This window comes from Typopeltis vanoorti, chromosome 6 (genome assembly GCF_054136105.1).
Source record: "Typopeltis vanoorti isolate ZY-2024b chromosome 6, IOZ_Tvanoo_1.0, whole genome shotgun sequence".
Taxonomy (NCBI): domain Eukaryota; kingdom Metazoa; phylum Arthropoda; class Arachnida; order Uropygi; family Thelyphonidae; genus Typopeltis; species Typopeltis vanoorti.
The window spans coordinates 56,108,686-56,124,200 of NC_143554.1; the positions used below are offsets into that span (position 1 = coordinate 56,108,686).

Here is a 15,515-nt window from a genome sequence, read left to right on the forward strand (position 1 = left end):
GCATGCTGATACAAATGTATTAATCCCCAAAGATGTCAATATAACTTTGGCAAAAACACTGGAAATAATAAGTAAATTTTTGTTATTCATTTAATCTACATTGTCAATTTCCTGACACAACATTATGTATGATAATCAGTATATAAGCCTGAACACCAGGATTACTGTAATCCATGGACACTGACATGCAAGACCCACAAGTTCAAGTAAGCTAAAAGAGAAGTTTCTGAGAGAAACAACCCTACTTGCCAAAGATTGCCTAACACGAGACACAGATGAAAAGTTCTAGAGAAAAACTGAACCTAATGGGCTTTTTTCTAATAGCATTAAGAAAGTGCAAACATTACCACAAAGTTATACAGGTAGGATGAAATAAAAATAATAATTAAAAATCTTGAAGGTTACAGTTTTCCAATTACATATGGATTATTATTTGTAATATTTCTGATTTGTTATGATATATATTTTTTTAAATTAAGACAAAAAAGCTTTAGTCTTACCTGCATATTGCACTCTGACTATAAGAAGGCCCTTCTGTTGCACTTAATGCTTGACCAACCTGAGTTTGAGTTAATCCTAAGGATAAACGTCGTATTTTAAAGGCTTTGGCAAATTCTTTGATTTCCTCCAAGTTAATTCCATCTACGACATTGGCTTCTGTATTGTTTATTGTATCTAAAAATATAAATTGTTATATGTCATGTACATATGACATTTACTGTATATCATGTTATATGACAACAGATATAAGATGAAAGTATAAATATGATGATTATCATTATTATCATCAGAGGCCTCCAAGGAGTCAAGGGCTCATTGAGGGAGGCTACAGATCACCCACATCAGATGTCATACCTTCCGTTACACTCACTCACATTGGATGCACTCACTTCAACCAGCAAATTGTTCCACTCAATCACTTCTCTATGAGAGCCTCTGTAGTTTAGTCGGTATAGACGAACCTCAACCAGTCCCATGGGACAGATGAGGAATCCCATATGAATGAATGAATAAATAAACTGCTCTATGAGAGAAAAATCTAACTCTTATCCCTTTCTTAACAGCACACAAACACTTAACTTCCACAGGTGCCACCTTGTCCTCTCCCCACCTTATGTATAATGAAAATTTTATCAACCAATATTCTATAATGCCTTCTCAAAAGTTTATAGACCTCTATCATAGCACCCCCTCTTTCTTCTGTCTACTAGTGTCTGTAAGTCCACATACTTTCAGTCTCCTCATGATTTATTCATAATCTGATATCATCTTTGTTACTCCTCTATGCACTCTTTCCACAGCTTCCTTATTCCTTTAGAACTCAAGAGACAAAATCTGCATGCAGTTGTCTAGGTATGGTCAGTCATATCAAGGCCTTGTAAAGAGGTAAAATTATTTCCTTATCCATAATACATATCAATTTTCTCCTCATAAAGCAATTATCCTCTGGAGTCGTGTTTGCAATTTTTGCTAATTGACCTTTGAACTTCCAATTTTTATTCACCATAATTCCAAGATCTCTAGCTTTGTCAGTTACTCCAAGCACAATCCCACCAATCTTATCATGCCAAAGTACATAACTTTGGCATACATAACAATAATACTGATATAGAGTCCTTACCAAATCATTTGGTAAGGACCCTATATCAGTATTATACCTGATCGCCCTGCCTGTATTTGCATCATTGGCAAACAATTAAGCATCTCCTGTCAGATTCTTCCCAGTATAATTAATATTGATATTAATGTACCTGAACAATTCTAGCTGTTTGAACATCAATTTTTGCAACTCAAATATAGATAACGTATTAATGAAATAAAGAGCCAAAAGGCTTCACTTCGGTGATGTAAAAATTAATCCCTGCCCCCAATTTAAATAATTTTTACATTGCCAAAGTGAAGCCTTTTGGCTCTTTATTTCATTAATTTATTTGTGCACCTCTTTAACAACTCATACTGTAAAGTGTTAAAGCTATTATCACTACAATCTTGGTATTTATTGGCCTACCTACTCACTAATGAGACCTCAAAAAAAGGTTGAAACTGGTCTGGGTAGTGATAATGTAAAACAACATACATCTCCTAGAAGATGAGTTTTACATTAGGGTTAATACTAAAAATAGAGATCCTAGCTTTATCCACCTTTACTACCAGTTGCCCAGTATTGCACTACCCCAGGTATTTGCTTATGCTTGGACTCGCCGAACTTTTATATAGCTTGCTATATTTGGCATGAAACTCTTTGATTTCTATCTTAGAGTTTCTTATTCGGTTTTGAAATAACGTGGGATTAAATATCCCCTTAATTTAAATAGATGATGCATTGCTTCATATGCTAGCAAAGGTTGGTCAACTGGTAGAGCCTCTGCTACTAATGGCTCACGAAAAAAGTTAAGCAAGTTTGAGCACGGTTAGTAGTTGGAAGGGATTCAATTGTTCGATGCTATTGGTACACTCTTCTTCGTTGAGTCTTTTGAACTCCCTGGAGGTGTCACATAATAATAATAATATAATGTCTTGTTTCCACTATACTTGAACAGCTTTAATCTTAGCACCTTTTCATATGTCTTTTCAAGGTCTACAAAACTTAAATACAGATTCTTGTTATGCTTCCATGATGTCTCAACATCTGTGTTAAAGTGAAAAGTCAATCCTGACAACCCCTATTTGGCCTGAATCCAGCCAGCTTGCTCTTCTCCAAGTTTCCTTCTACAGTTTTCTAAGTCTTATGTATGCTTGCATAAATTTTCTTTCTTATTGATGCTTCTTACAGTAACAGTGCCAATCTCAAACTCTGCTAACTGTGATTTGGGGTTTGTTCCAGTAGCTGATCTTTTATCATTTGCTCTGGTTTCCTGATGATAATAATAACAGGAAGTCTTGTTTGACCAGATGAAGTTCCAGATGATGGCATGACATTTTATCTTGTTGTACCAACATTATTGTTTGGTTTAAGGCAATACAAAATAAAATTTGTCTGCTAAATTTCAAATTGTCAGCCCCATCCTTGTTTATTCAATATCCAAGTAAATACCTACTAATGGGTGCACCCCAAGAAGGTGAGTATTGTCTCATATTATATATCATAAATTCTAATAAACTGTAATTACAATATATGTTAATACTTTCATCTAATCAGAAAGCATAAAACTGACTATGAATACTCGCAAGCAACTGTTGTGTGTGACATTCACACTCACTTGGATTAGACATTGGTATTATTTGATAGAGAAACTAAATTTAATACCTCATTTTCTTTATCACCAAGTATTGTTCTTGACAATGTTATAGTAACTGGATGAATATCATTACCTATAGTTTGAAGATTTCCTTCTTCACACAAAGAATAAATATTACTATTTATTCCTTGTGTTTTTAGTGTACATCTTAGTAGAAAAGGATAGTGAATGATTTTAAAGACAGCAACAATAATAATAAAAAAAAAAGCTGTTTCAACATCATATCAAATGTTGCTACTTACAACACAAGGAATAAATAGTAATATTTACTTAAACAAAGCTAAATATTTCATCCTGAGTATTACAGGCCATCATCAATGGCAATGATAATTAACTGCAAGGTGAAATGCAAACAATAGATTCATTTGGAACAGTACGAGCCACATGATGATATACATCATATGTCACGCTTTCATGCAGGCCTACACATTTCGCCACGTAAGCGTCCGTAACCGTTAATCCCGCGGAATAGGTTGGTTGCTCCTTATTCCCTTATTCAATTTTCCAGTAGTATCCCATGTCTGTCGAAACGTGTGTTCAAGAGGCCAGTTTGCCTGCTTTGGAGGGAAAAACCTGCTGTCCACACCCAAGACCGGCTAATTTGGCTATGGCTGAGAAAGATCCTCACATCGTCAACGGGAATCGAACCTAGGACATTTCTTACCCAGGCATATGGTTGCGAAGCGCATAGCCACTCGGCTAACCACGTGGACATGTTATACATAAAACAATGATAATAGTGCAACTGAGGAAATATTGCATTAATTACCATTAACTGTATTAAGAAAAAAAAATTGTGATGTGTGATTTGAATAAAATTTTCCCATATTTTAGATAGAGAGCGACAGTCATTCTGATTTAAGTTTGGACAATGAAGTAAATGCATTTCAGACCATGGGATATTGTGGTCTGTTGTTTTAAGGATACTTGTGACATAAGATTGAATGATATATTCATGTAAACACAAGAAAGATATTTATTTAACCAAATATTTCGGTCTGGAAATAGCAGACCATCTTCAGTGGTATTACAAATAAAATATTCGAACGTTTGTTCAAAGAAAGCGTGGAGGCCTTGCTCCATCGTCCCAACCTGAATTGTAATGACTGTATATCTATATCAAAAATCTGGGAAAGTCTAATCAAGATTGCTCATTAGGTTTTTATTATTTTTTTTTCAATCATGTCTCTACTTCAAAATATTCCGTTTCATACTTAGTGATATAACATCACGCGGTGTGTTCTATTTTTAATGATCTACTGTTAGTATTCTAGCTTGTATTTTTTTTTTAAACTGTTCTTATAATACCACTGAAGATGGTCTGCTATTTCCAGACCGAAATATTTGGTTAAATAAATATCTTTCTTGTGTTTACGTGAATATATCATTCATTGTGGTCTGTATCAATTCCATGTTATGTCAAGCCAGATTTCCTGTTGCAAATATAAGATTGGTAGTCATTTTTCTCTTTTCTACTGAGCAGCCAGTTTGTCTGAAATGAGACCAGAATTGACTGGAAAGGCACCAAGTCCTTACACCACACCAAAACCTTGTTTGAAAGACAATTCAAAGAAGCTTGTGAAATGCTGAAACATTATCCAAACTTGAACAAAAATGATTAATCATTCCAAGAATGTGGAGAACCCATCTGCAATCCATATAGCAACAAGAACAAGCCCAAACAGAAGATCTCAGGAGATCTTCTGTTTGGAGAGGACTCTAGAAATGCTTAATGTAACTTAATGCTTTATATTTTGTTTTTATTTTATTTAATATTTTCATTGATTTTATTTTATTATTTTTTACTTTTTATTTCTTTATTTTTTTCCCACAAGAGATCAGGTTAGGCTAAATAATTAACAAGCATCTTACTTTTGTATAGTGCAGTGTCATGTAGCTTGTATCTTACATATTTTTTTTCCTAATGATGACCTCAATACAGAGGTTGAAACATCGAATGTTACTTTACTAAAGTTTAAGTAAAGTAATTATTCTAACATGAGTGTTGTATCTCCATAAATTCTTCACTATGAATGCTTACCACCGTGTAACCTTAAAAGAAAGAAATATTACTATTTACTTGCATTTTTCATGTACATCTCAGAACCCTCTTATGGCATACCTCTCAACGAATGATCCCTTTCTTCTATTTATGAAACTCTTGCTTTTTATTTTGAAAAATATAAAATTTTTCTTCAGCATATTCCTCATGTGTTTTGTCTCAAGATAGTTTCATCGATTTATTAGATGACAAATCACACTGCATACCAAGCACAGTAGATTTTGTTCATTTTTGCTATCAACACGTATAAATCCCAACAACAAATAGTTATCAAAATATTTCTGTACATTTTGTTTCCAATTACTTACAAGCTACATTTTCATTTTCTGATTCTTTCACTGTTTTCTCTTTTTTGAATTTAAATTAGCAGGTCAATAATTTATTAACCACTGGCAAAGGTTGGTCGATTGGTAGAGCCTCTGCTACTAATGGCTCAGTTAAGTAAGTTTGAGCGCGGTTAGTAGTTGGAAGGGACCAAATCATTCGATGCTGTTGGCACACTCTCCCTCAATGAGTCTTTGGACTCCCTGGAGGTGTCAAATAATAATAATAATAATTTTAAACAAATTACAAAGGCAAATGAGTTTGATAAGGAAGACTGCGATTTACTAATTTACAGTGTATGTAGACAGCTGCACATGAATCAAACCTTCATAAAACAGTTTCCTGTTGGTAAACATTCATACTGATCAGGAATGTGGGGCATCTCCTAGTCAAATATTCTGTACAGCATATAAACATCAACTAATTCCTTGGCAGCTGCACTTGCTCAAAACATAAAATGTTTAGTAATAAAACTAAATTTAGAAATAAAGTGCTAAATCTCAGCAGTCTACTGGTGCTGGACTTCATTGAAGTCCAGCTGATTTGCAGACTGCAATTTACTAATTCACAGTGTATGTAGACAGCAACCAAATCCTTTATGTTGATGAACCTGCAACTAGCTCTGGATATATTCCCCAGCTGAGAGTCATTAAATTCAGTCTAGAGGAAATTATTATTATTATTATTATCTGAGCCCTCCAGAGAGTCAAAGACTCATCGAGGAAGGCTATAAATCACCGAAATCAATTGTCATACCTTCTCTTAAATTCATTCACACAGATGTACCCACTATCCCTAAAGGCAAACTATTCCACTCACTCACTGCTCTCTGGGAGAAAAGTCTGGCTCTTACCCCTTTCTTGATTGTGAACAAATTTAACTTCCACGGAGTCCCCCCACCCCCTTGGAAAAAGCCTTTCCTTTACCAACTGAACAAACCCACCAGGGATGGAGACATTTGCTATCACCATTTATTTTACAATTGTGCTTTTAATAATGCAAAGAATCCTGCCATCTTTGCCTCACACCCTACAGGCAACATGAAGTGAGGTAAAAGTATCCAACTGAATGAAATATTCAGTTGGATATTGCTGCAGATCTAGGAATGTGAAGGGCAGTGACAATGAAAGGTATAAGCTAACTAGACAAACAAAAAAGAAAAGGGTGATTTTAATTATGGCAATATACATTGGAATGATGAGATAGCATCTGGAAGAAAAGAGAATAAATTTCTCAAGTTTTTGAGGGACAACTACTTTAGATAGCATGTAATGTGAGGATTAAGGTTCTGGGATTTCATCATCTCATCAGAAAACGTCATTATAAATGAGATGTTGAATCTCCTTTCTGGTTAGTGAGAGTGATCATGAAGCGATTACTTGGTTGGTTGCCAGCTACATGAGAACACCCATGGAACTACAAGACTGACAATTATTAAAAGTTTAGAAGGCTTGTAGCTGTATCATGGAAAGAAGAGTTGGGTGAAAATGAAATCAATACAGAACTATCTAGAAGATGCACTAACTAAATGTATTTCAAGGTTCAGAAGGTTAAAATAAGGTAGGTGAAATGGATAAATGCAGAGATCAAGCATACAGTACTGAGGAAGAAGACATTACGGAGGCAACAGATGAATGGTAATAATCAGTTCCATGAGAAGTGCAAATTTAGTTATTTTTAATTTTTATGGCACAAAGACATCAAGGGTCATACTGTGCCAGGACACAGGTAAATGGTAAGTAAGACAATCACAAACATCCATTTTCTTGGTGGGATTTCAACCTGCAGCCTATTGGCTGGAGAGTGGATATGCTAACCACTTGGCCTCACAAAGTACAAAGAACATGCAAGATGAGTGACTCAGTTGGTAAGGGTAGCAAAGATGCAGTATGAATAGCAGTTGACTAATGAAGTTAAAAAACAAAAAACTATGGAGTTTTTTCAATATGCAGCAAGAAGAAAGAAAGATAATGGAAGGATGATGCTGACTGGTGTAAATGGTAGAAGGATATAGTTAAGATATTAAATGAGTAGTTCATAAAGGTATTTCATTCTCATGAATGTGGCATCATGCGGAGTTTGAGTGCAGTGGAAAGAGAGACGTGGACAGACTGACTGTGAGCAAGCAGGAGGTATATGGAGAACTGAGTAAATTTGATGTTTAATAAGGTTGTGGGACTTGATGATATATTACCACATGCTTTCAGGGAATTTGCCAGGGAGCTGACATTTGCTAATGAGAGTTTTACAATGCACCAAGATCCAAAGGACTGGAAGGAGGGCAAGACTGTCTCACTTCACAAGCGAGGTGACAAGACTGAAGCTTTAAATTATAGGATAATGTGTGTCTGATATTGTATTTAACATGTTGGAGAGGTTAGCTAAGGCAAGATCAAGAAATGAGCTGACAAAAGTGGCATTCTCTTTCAATAACAGAATGGAGTTGCTAAAGGAAGATGTTTTAGTAATCTACTTATTACAGCAAGGTGACATTCATTTTACACAGATGATGCAAACATGGTGTTTTACTTAGATTTTGCAAAAGCCATTGATACACTGCCACATGACAAGTTGGTAATTAAACTGGAACAGATAAGATCGGATAACAGATTAGTGCACTGGATTAGAGACTGAACAGGTGATAGGTATCAGAAAGTTGTGTGCAGAATAGAAATATCTGAAGAGGAAAGTCAAATGGTATTTGTTTATTTTAGTGCCACTGCTGTTTAACTTGCATGTTAATGATATCGAGGAAAGTCTAAATGGAGAATTCAGTTATTTTCAGATAATTCAAAGATGAGAAGAACTATAAGAAGTAAAGCAGATGGGCCTTTACAAGACAACTTGGACAGAGCAAGTGAGCAGGCATGGGAGTGGAATTACCAGTTCAATGGTGAAGAATGTGAGCTTTTAAAATTTTGAAAACAAAGCTTGGATGCAGAGTATATTCTTGGCGGGATATATTGAAAGAAGTGGAGGAAACGAGAGATCTGAGGGTGGTGGTGGTGGATAGGAACTCAACATTTAGAAGACACATTAAAATTGTGAGGAGAGCACAATGAATTCTGGCAATGATCCTTGCTTCTACAAGATGCTAACTTGTAGAAATAAGGAGATTATGGTTATTATTATGGACAACTCCAAGGAGTCCATAGACTCATCGAAGGTGGCCCTGTTGGATTCTAATTATGTAGAAAATAGAATAAATGTTATTTGATTCAGAATCCAACATGATTTTCCATCACAAAGGCTGCGTTTGTAAATATTATTTAATGTAAGTAACGTAAATTATGATTTGATATCATATAACCACCTTAATTATATCAAATATTTAATTATTTAATCAAAGAAATGTATTAATGGTAAATAGATTCTGTATTAAATATTATTAAGCTATTTTATTTATTGTTATGTCAATATTATAAAAACTTGTGTTTGCAATATTAACTACGCATTTGTTGAAAAGCAAATATTCTAATTATTCCTATTTGTGTATAAAGCTTAACGTATGTAATGACTCAATGTAGTAGTATAGCCTTATCTAACATTGGCGAGAATGTTTATGTTTGTCTGTTGTCATGGAGACGCGTGAAATAAACGAGCGCGAGTGGAACAGAGCGTGGGCTGAAGAGAGAATAAAAAAAATATATAAAAAGTAAGGAGTGGGGACGGAAACGGGACAGTGAAAGGAAGCAGGGTGATAAAATAAAGAAGTAGAAGTAAATAAAGGTTCTTAAGGGTAGGAGTTAAGTGGATAATTTTTATAAGTGAGCAAGAATGTAACGAATTTTATAGTTAGCTGAAATTGAAATCAGCAGTAATAATAGAAGGAAAATTAAAGCTACAATCAGATAAGTAAAAAGCTGAACATTCAAGGAAGAATTCTGAATAAACCCAGCTGATCTAGTATTGCAGCTTATTTCCGATTTGCCCTAAAGAGAACCTCACAGTGTTTTAATTAATTTATGAGTGGTAATAAGGATAGTTGAAGTGCCCTCTAATTGATGTCAAGAATTCTGAAGCGTAATTGATAGTGCTTTAAGTATAACTGCGGATAAGTTTTTGTAGATGTGTTTTTATTCTTTAAGTGTGATAAGTAAATTCCAGAAGTTTGCTCACAACAAAATAGATGTTCTAGGAACCATTTCCAGTAAGGTCTATCATAGTGAATTATTAACTTTAACTGTGGAAACCCTTCGTGATTGAGAGTTGAAGATAGGAATTGTTTGAAAGATATTTTCAGCTATTAGATCCTGTAATATTTTGAACTTATAGCATGACTGAAAAATGTGTGAAAACTAATTAGATTGGATGTTCTATTATATTCATTTAAGTGTAAAAACTTTATAACCCAGAAGCTAAGAGGGTGTATGTGAAGACTTGGAAGATTATGCTAATGTGATTGACTTGACTTAATGTTTGACTTATTTCTATTGTTTAAAATTAGAAGTAAAATTTATGTAAGTGTTATATGACCTATATTAAATGCTTTATTTGTTAACCTAACTGTTGTATTTGCCTGAAATTCTTTTTACTGCACCGTTCACAAAAATTCGAATCTAGCAGGAATCCCAAAGAGAGAAAATAAATACTTCGGCCTGAATGAGTGAAAAGACTGCTAACTAATTTTGAATTGATCCTACTATTTCATATAGACTTATCTAAGGATAGAGTGGCGCAGTATAACAGAAATTTCTCTACCCTTAGATCAGTGATCAATTTACAATTAGTTTTCCTTTATTTTATGAAAGTGACTTTTTAGCAAGATGGCGGATTCGAACATCAAGAGAACAACGTCACGACAAAATGGCGCAGTCGACAGGATGTGATTTAATTGATAGAAAGTAATTTAACAGCTGTAGATTAACAGATTTAATTTAACTTGGTAATAATAATTGTGAATTGCTCCCTGAAAATTTAGAAAGTAAAATGAATAGATCACAATGAACTGGTTGTAATCAGAAATCAGGCAAAGATAAAGTTTTTTTTTTAAATTAAAGGATTATATTATTTGAATTAATACTCCATTTATCACAATGGCTGTTACTTCAAATTCAGAGATGGAAGACAGTGAATTTTTTAGAAGTGTGAATCCCCAACAAGTAGTTCCCCAATTTTCAGGAGAAGACTCTGATGATGTATTATCTTTTTTTACTTATGTTGAGAAACTCAGAGAAACAGCAGGTTGGACAGACTTTCAGTTGTTGATATTACTTAGAAACAAACTAATTGGTAAAGCTAAGACATATTTTTTCTCATCTCCAATACTTCGGGAAACCTTATAATACAAGAAATTTAAGGATGAACTAATTTCTAAGTTTTCCCATACTAGGTACTACGTTAAAACCCTTATAGAACTCCACAAGTGCATGCAAGATGACAAGGAAGATGTGACTAATTATTTCAACAGGTTGATGAACATTGCTAGATCTATGAAGGTGTCCCCTACAGAGAAACCTCACTTAGATTGGATTGTGTTTCAACAATTTCGACTGGGACTGCATAAAAATTTAAGAGAGGTCATTTACAAAAAAAGGGCTGTCAGTTTAGAAGCATGTTACAGTCTAGCCAAGGAAGGAGAGAAAATATTGGAGGAAATGCAACAAATATACTCCATAAGACAATCACTCACTCAAGATTGTAATGATCAACTTACACCTTTACCAATTCTTGAATACCTTTCAAACTGTAAAAAAGGGAAAGAGATTAAGAATGAGGAAGTCAATGTAGATAACTCTATCACCTTAACTAACAAACCAGATTCACTAGACTACAATTTCCATAGAATGCAAAGTGTAATGATGGCCAACCAAAGAGAATGGCAAGTTGCCTTTAACCCTTGTACAAGGTCTGATTGGAAAAATTCCATGCAATATTCTATTAGATACTGGAGCCCATATATCAGTTATTTCTAACTCTATGGTGAATAAACTTGTTGATGATTTTTCTGATAACATCACCCTGATTCAGAGACCAGTAAAAATCATGGGAATTGCTAAAATTGAACTGATTGCTACAAGAAAATTAAATGCTGAAATTTCCATACCTTGTTTTCCAGTGGAGTTTTCACATGATCTCATTATCCTTCCTGAAGTTGCTGACACAAATGACCAAATCATACTAGGACTAGATTTCCTAGAGAAAAATAAATTCATGTGTGACTTTGCCTCTGAAACCATTTCCTTGTGTGGCGTGAGTCATAAATCAATGTACAATGAAGACAATAAAAGAAAACTATGTGACAAGATGGAGATTGAAACCTTAAACCTTGAAGACGGACTAAGTGATAAGAAAAGAAAATTATTGCACGAAGCTATTAATTTAGCAGAAATAAAAACTGATAGAGCAGAAATAAAGAATTTCATTCTATTAATCTTTCAAAAATACCATCAAACATTCACTGAAGATATTAGCTCATTGACCTGTACAAACAAAGTAGAGCATTCCACTGAAATCACTTCAGACACGCCTATCTATACTAAGCAGTACAAAACCCCTCTTAAATATCTATTACTATTATTACGGGCAACTCCAGGGAGTCATTAGACTCATCGAGGGAGGCCTCAAATCATATTCATCACAACTATTCGACATTCATACAGTATCTATCATACCTCGCCTTAAACTCATTCACTGTCACAGCATCCACCACAGACTCAGGGAGCGCATTCCACTCATTCACTACTCTAAAAGTAAAGAACCCAACTCTAACACCTTTACTAACCACAATTTTGCCCAGTTTCCATGGATGTCCCCTAGTCCTCCCACAACCAGCCCTGTTCTCAAAAATATCTTCTGAATTAATTTTATAGAAACCCCTTCAGTAATTTGAATGTCTCAATCATATCTCCCCTCCTCCGCCTATCAACCAATTTTTGCAACCCACAAATCCTCAACCTGTTCTCATACGGTTCATTCCACAGACCTGCTATCATCTTGGTCACTCGCCTCTGGATCCTCTCCACCTCCTCCCCATCAAGAAGAAACCTAGGTGACCAAATCTGAGCACAGTAGTCGAGATGGGGTCTTATCAAGGCTCGATACAGAGGAACAATAACCTGCTTGTCTCTGCTTGTCAACGTATTCTTCAGCAACCAAGTGATTTGATGAGCTGATTTGGCCACTTTTGCAATGTGTCCCCTAAATTTCAATTCCTTATCCACCAACACTCCTAAATCTCGTGCCTCATCAATTTCCTGGAGCACGGTTCCACCAATGCAGTAAACTGCCTCCAATCTTTTCACCCCAAAATGCATAACCTTACATTTTGCCACATTAAATTGACATCCATTCTCCCTAGCCCAGACCTCCAATCTATCCAAATCATCCTGCAAAATTTTGACGTCATCTGCATTCACTATTGCCCTACCCAACTTCGCATCATCCGCAAACAAATGAACTGTTCCTCTCAGATCCTTTCCTATATCATTTATGAACAAATTAAACAGCAGTGTCCAAGAACAGATCCTTGTGGCACACCACTAGTCACAGGCCGTCTTGTGAACTCTACTCCTGAGTAAACCACTCTCTGATATCTCTCCGTCAACCACCCTCCTATCCATCTCACCAACCCTATGTCCATTCCCATATGCTGCAATTTACTGATTAGAATTCCATGTGGTATCCTGTCAAAGGCCTTAGCAAGGTCCAGTAGAATCACTGTAAACCCATTACCCTTATCCAGTTCAGCCGTCACTGTGTTATAATAGGTGAGCAAGTTACTGAGGCATGACCTACCCTTCACAAAACCATGCTGTCCCCGATACAGTATCCCATTTTCTTCTATCCAATCTTGTATTTTCCTCTTGACTATTTTCTCTAAGACCTTGATAATGATTCCTGTTATGCTGATTGGCCGGTAATTTTCAACAGCAGCCTTGGAACCACCTTTGTGCAGTGGAACTATTTTCCCCTCTTTCCACCCCCTTGGGACTGACCCAGTCCTGAGGCTCAAATTAAACAAAATGGTCAAGGGCACTGACAGTTCTTTGGCCGCTTCACGTACGACACGAGCTGGTATACCATCCAATCCCACAGATGTATTGACATTGAGGTTCTGTAATAGATTAGTTACCTGTACTTCATTCATCACAATTCCAGTATAAGCTGTTGGTGCTTCCATTTCTGCAAAGTCACCACCTGGATGATATACTCTTGCAAAGTGCTCGCTCAGTAATTCCACAACATCGACTGATTCGGTTACCTCCCTACCCTCAGCATTTTTTTTAGGCTCATTCTACCATGAGCATTTTTCCTTTTATATCTAGATAGACTTCAGATCCTTCTGAATGATTATGAAAAAGCTGGGATCATAGAAAAGTCTAATTCCAGATGGAATAGACCCTTTCTGTTAGTAGAAAAGCTTGATGGAGGTCTCAGATTTATATTAGATCTGCGTGAGATTAATAAGGTCACTAAGCCCATTGACTTTCCTCTATGTAACATAGAAGAACTCCTGACTAGTCTAGAAGGAGCAAAATATTTTTCAAAATTGGACCTAAACTCTGGCTATTTCCAGATACCTCTTAGAAAGGAGGACAGACAGTTTTTTGCCTTTACCACTCGATGGCAAAAATACCAACTCTGTCGACTTCCTCAGGGGGCCAGAAATTCAGCTATGAGTTTCCAATGTCTGATGAACACTGTACTCTCAGACATGTTAGGAAAGGGAGTCATATGTTTCCAAGATGACCTATTAATTTACACCCCAGATTTAACATCACATGAAGAAATTTTAGATAATGTATTAAATAGATTAAATTTGTCACATCTATCGTTGAAGTGCTCAAAATGTAAATTCTTCATGAGAAGGGTTGAATACCTAAGACATGTTGTCAGTGAGACTGGAATAATCCCCACTCAAGAAAACATCTCTGCCATTCTAAAAGCTAAAATACCCACCTCCGTGAGACAAGTACGAAGGTACTTAGGAATGGTAAACTTCTATAGAAAATTTATTCCAAATTGTTCTCAAATAATGGAGCCCATAATTAAATTGACTAAAAAGGGAGAAAAGTTCATATGGGGAAAGGAACATGAATCTGTCCATAAATCTTTAAATTTAGCATTAACTAGATCTCCTGTTCTCACTCATCCCACTCTTGGAGAACCCTTCTATCTTGCAGCAGATGCCTCGAATAATACCATTGCAGCTGTGATATAACAAAAGAAAAAGGAAGAAATTAGACCCATTGCTTTCCTAAGTAGAAAACTATCTGCATCAGAAAAAAATTACTCAGTTATTGAAAAAGAAGCACTAGCTATTGTACATGCCTTAAGGAAATTCAGATACATGTTACTAGGACAAGAAATTTTTCTAAGATCAGACCATAAACCCCTAACCTTTTTATCCACGATGAATGATAAAAACCAAAGGATCAATCGATGGGCATTAGAATTACAAGAATTCCAAATACAGATATGTTATATTCCTAGAAAACTCAATGTAGTTGCTGACTACTTATCCAGGGTCCTAGATGATAAAGTAGATGAGGATATCAGTGCGAAGGAAAAGATAGTGAACTTGATAGCCGAAGAAAATGAGGGACAAGAAAACACAAGGAAACCCCCACACCTTCAGAATTGGACCAAATTCTCCATTATAGAAGCACAAAAATTAGATCCAACATGGGGAGAAATATATCGACGAATCAAAAATGGGGAAGGAGTCTTGGAGGAACACACGTTTTTGCAGTCCTTATTTTTGGATGATGATGGCCTCCTGATGGCAAAACATGGTATCGCCGGAAATTGGAAGAACAAAATAGTAGTTCCTACTGTCATGATACCTTGGGTGTTATATACCTTTCATGATGCTGATCTAGCAGGACACCAAGGGTTTTTCCGGACATGGGGGAGAATTAGAAACAGGTATGTGTGGAAGGGAATGA

The 15,515-nt window shown here is 35.6% G+C and overlaps 1 protein-coding gene across 4 annotated transcripts in view; it reads right to left on the reverse strand.

The window, feature by feature from the left end:
* pdm3 (POU-domain protein pdm3) overlaps positions 1–15,515 on the reverse strand; it is a 442,629-nt gene that overhangs the window by 72,204 nt on the left and 354,910 nt on the right. For all 4 annotated transcript variants that reach the window (XR_016548447.1, XR_016548448.1, XM_090394167.1 and 1 more), the window contains one exon: positions 501–675. Coding sequence is in view for 2 of the 4 variants with exons in the window: in XM_090394167.1 (XP_090250293.1) it covers positions 501–675 (175 nt within the window). In the remaining 2 variants the exon portion in view is untranslated. The remainder of the gene's footprint in view (positions 1–500; positions 676–15,515) is intronic.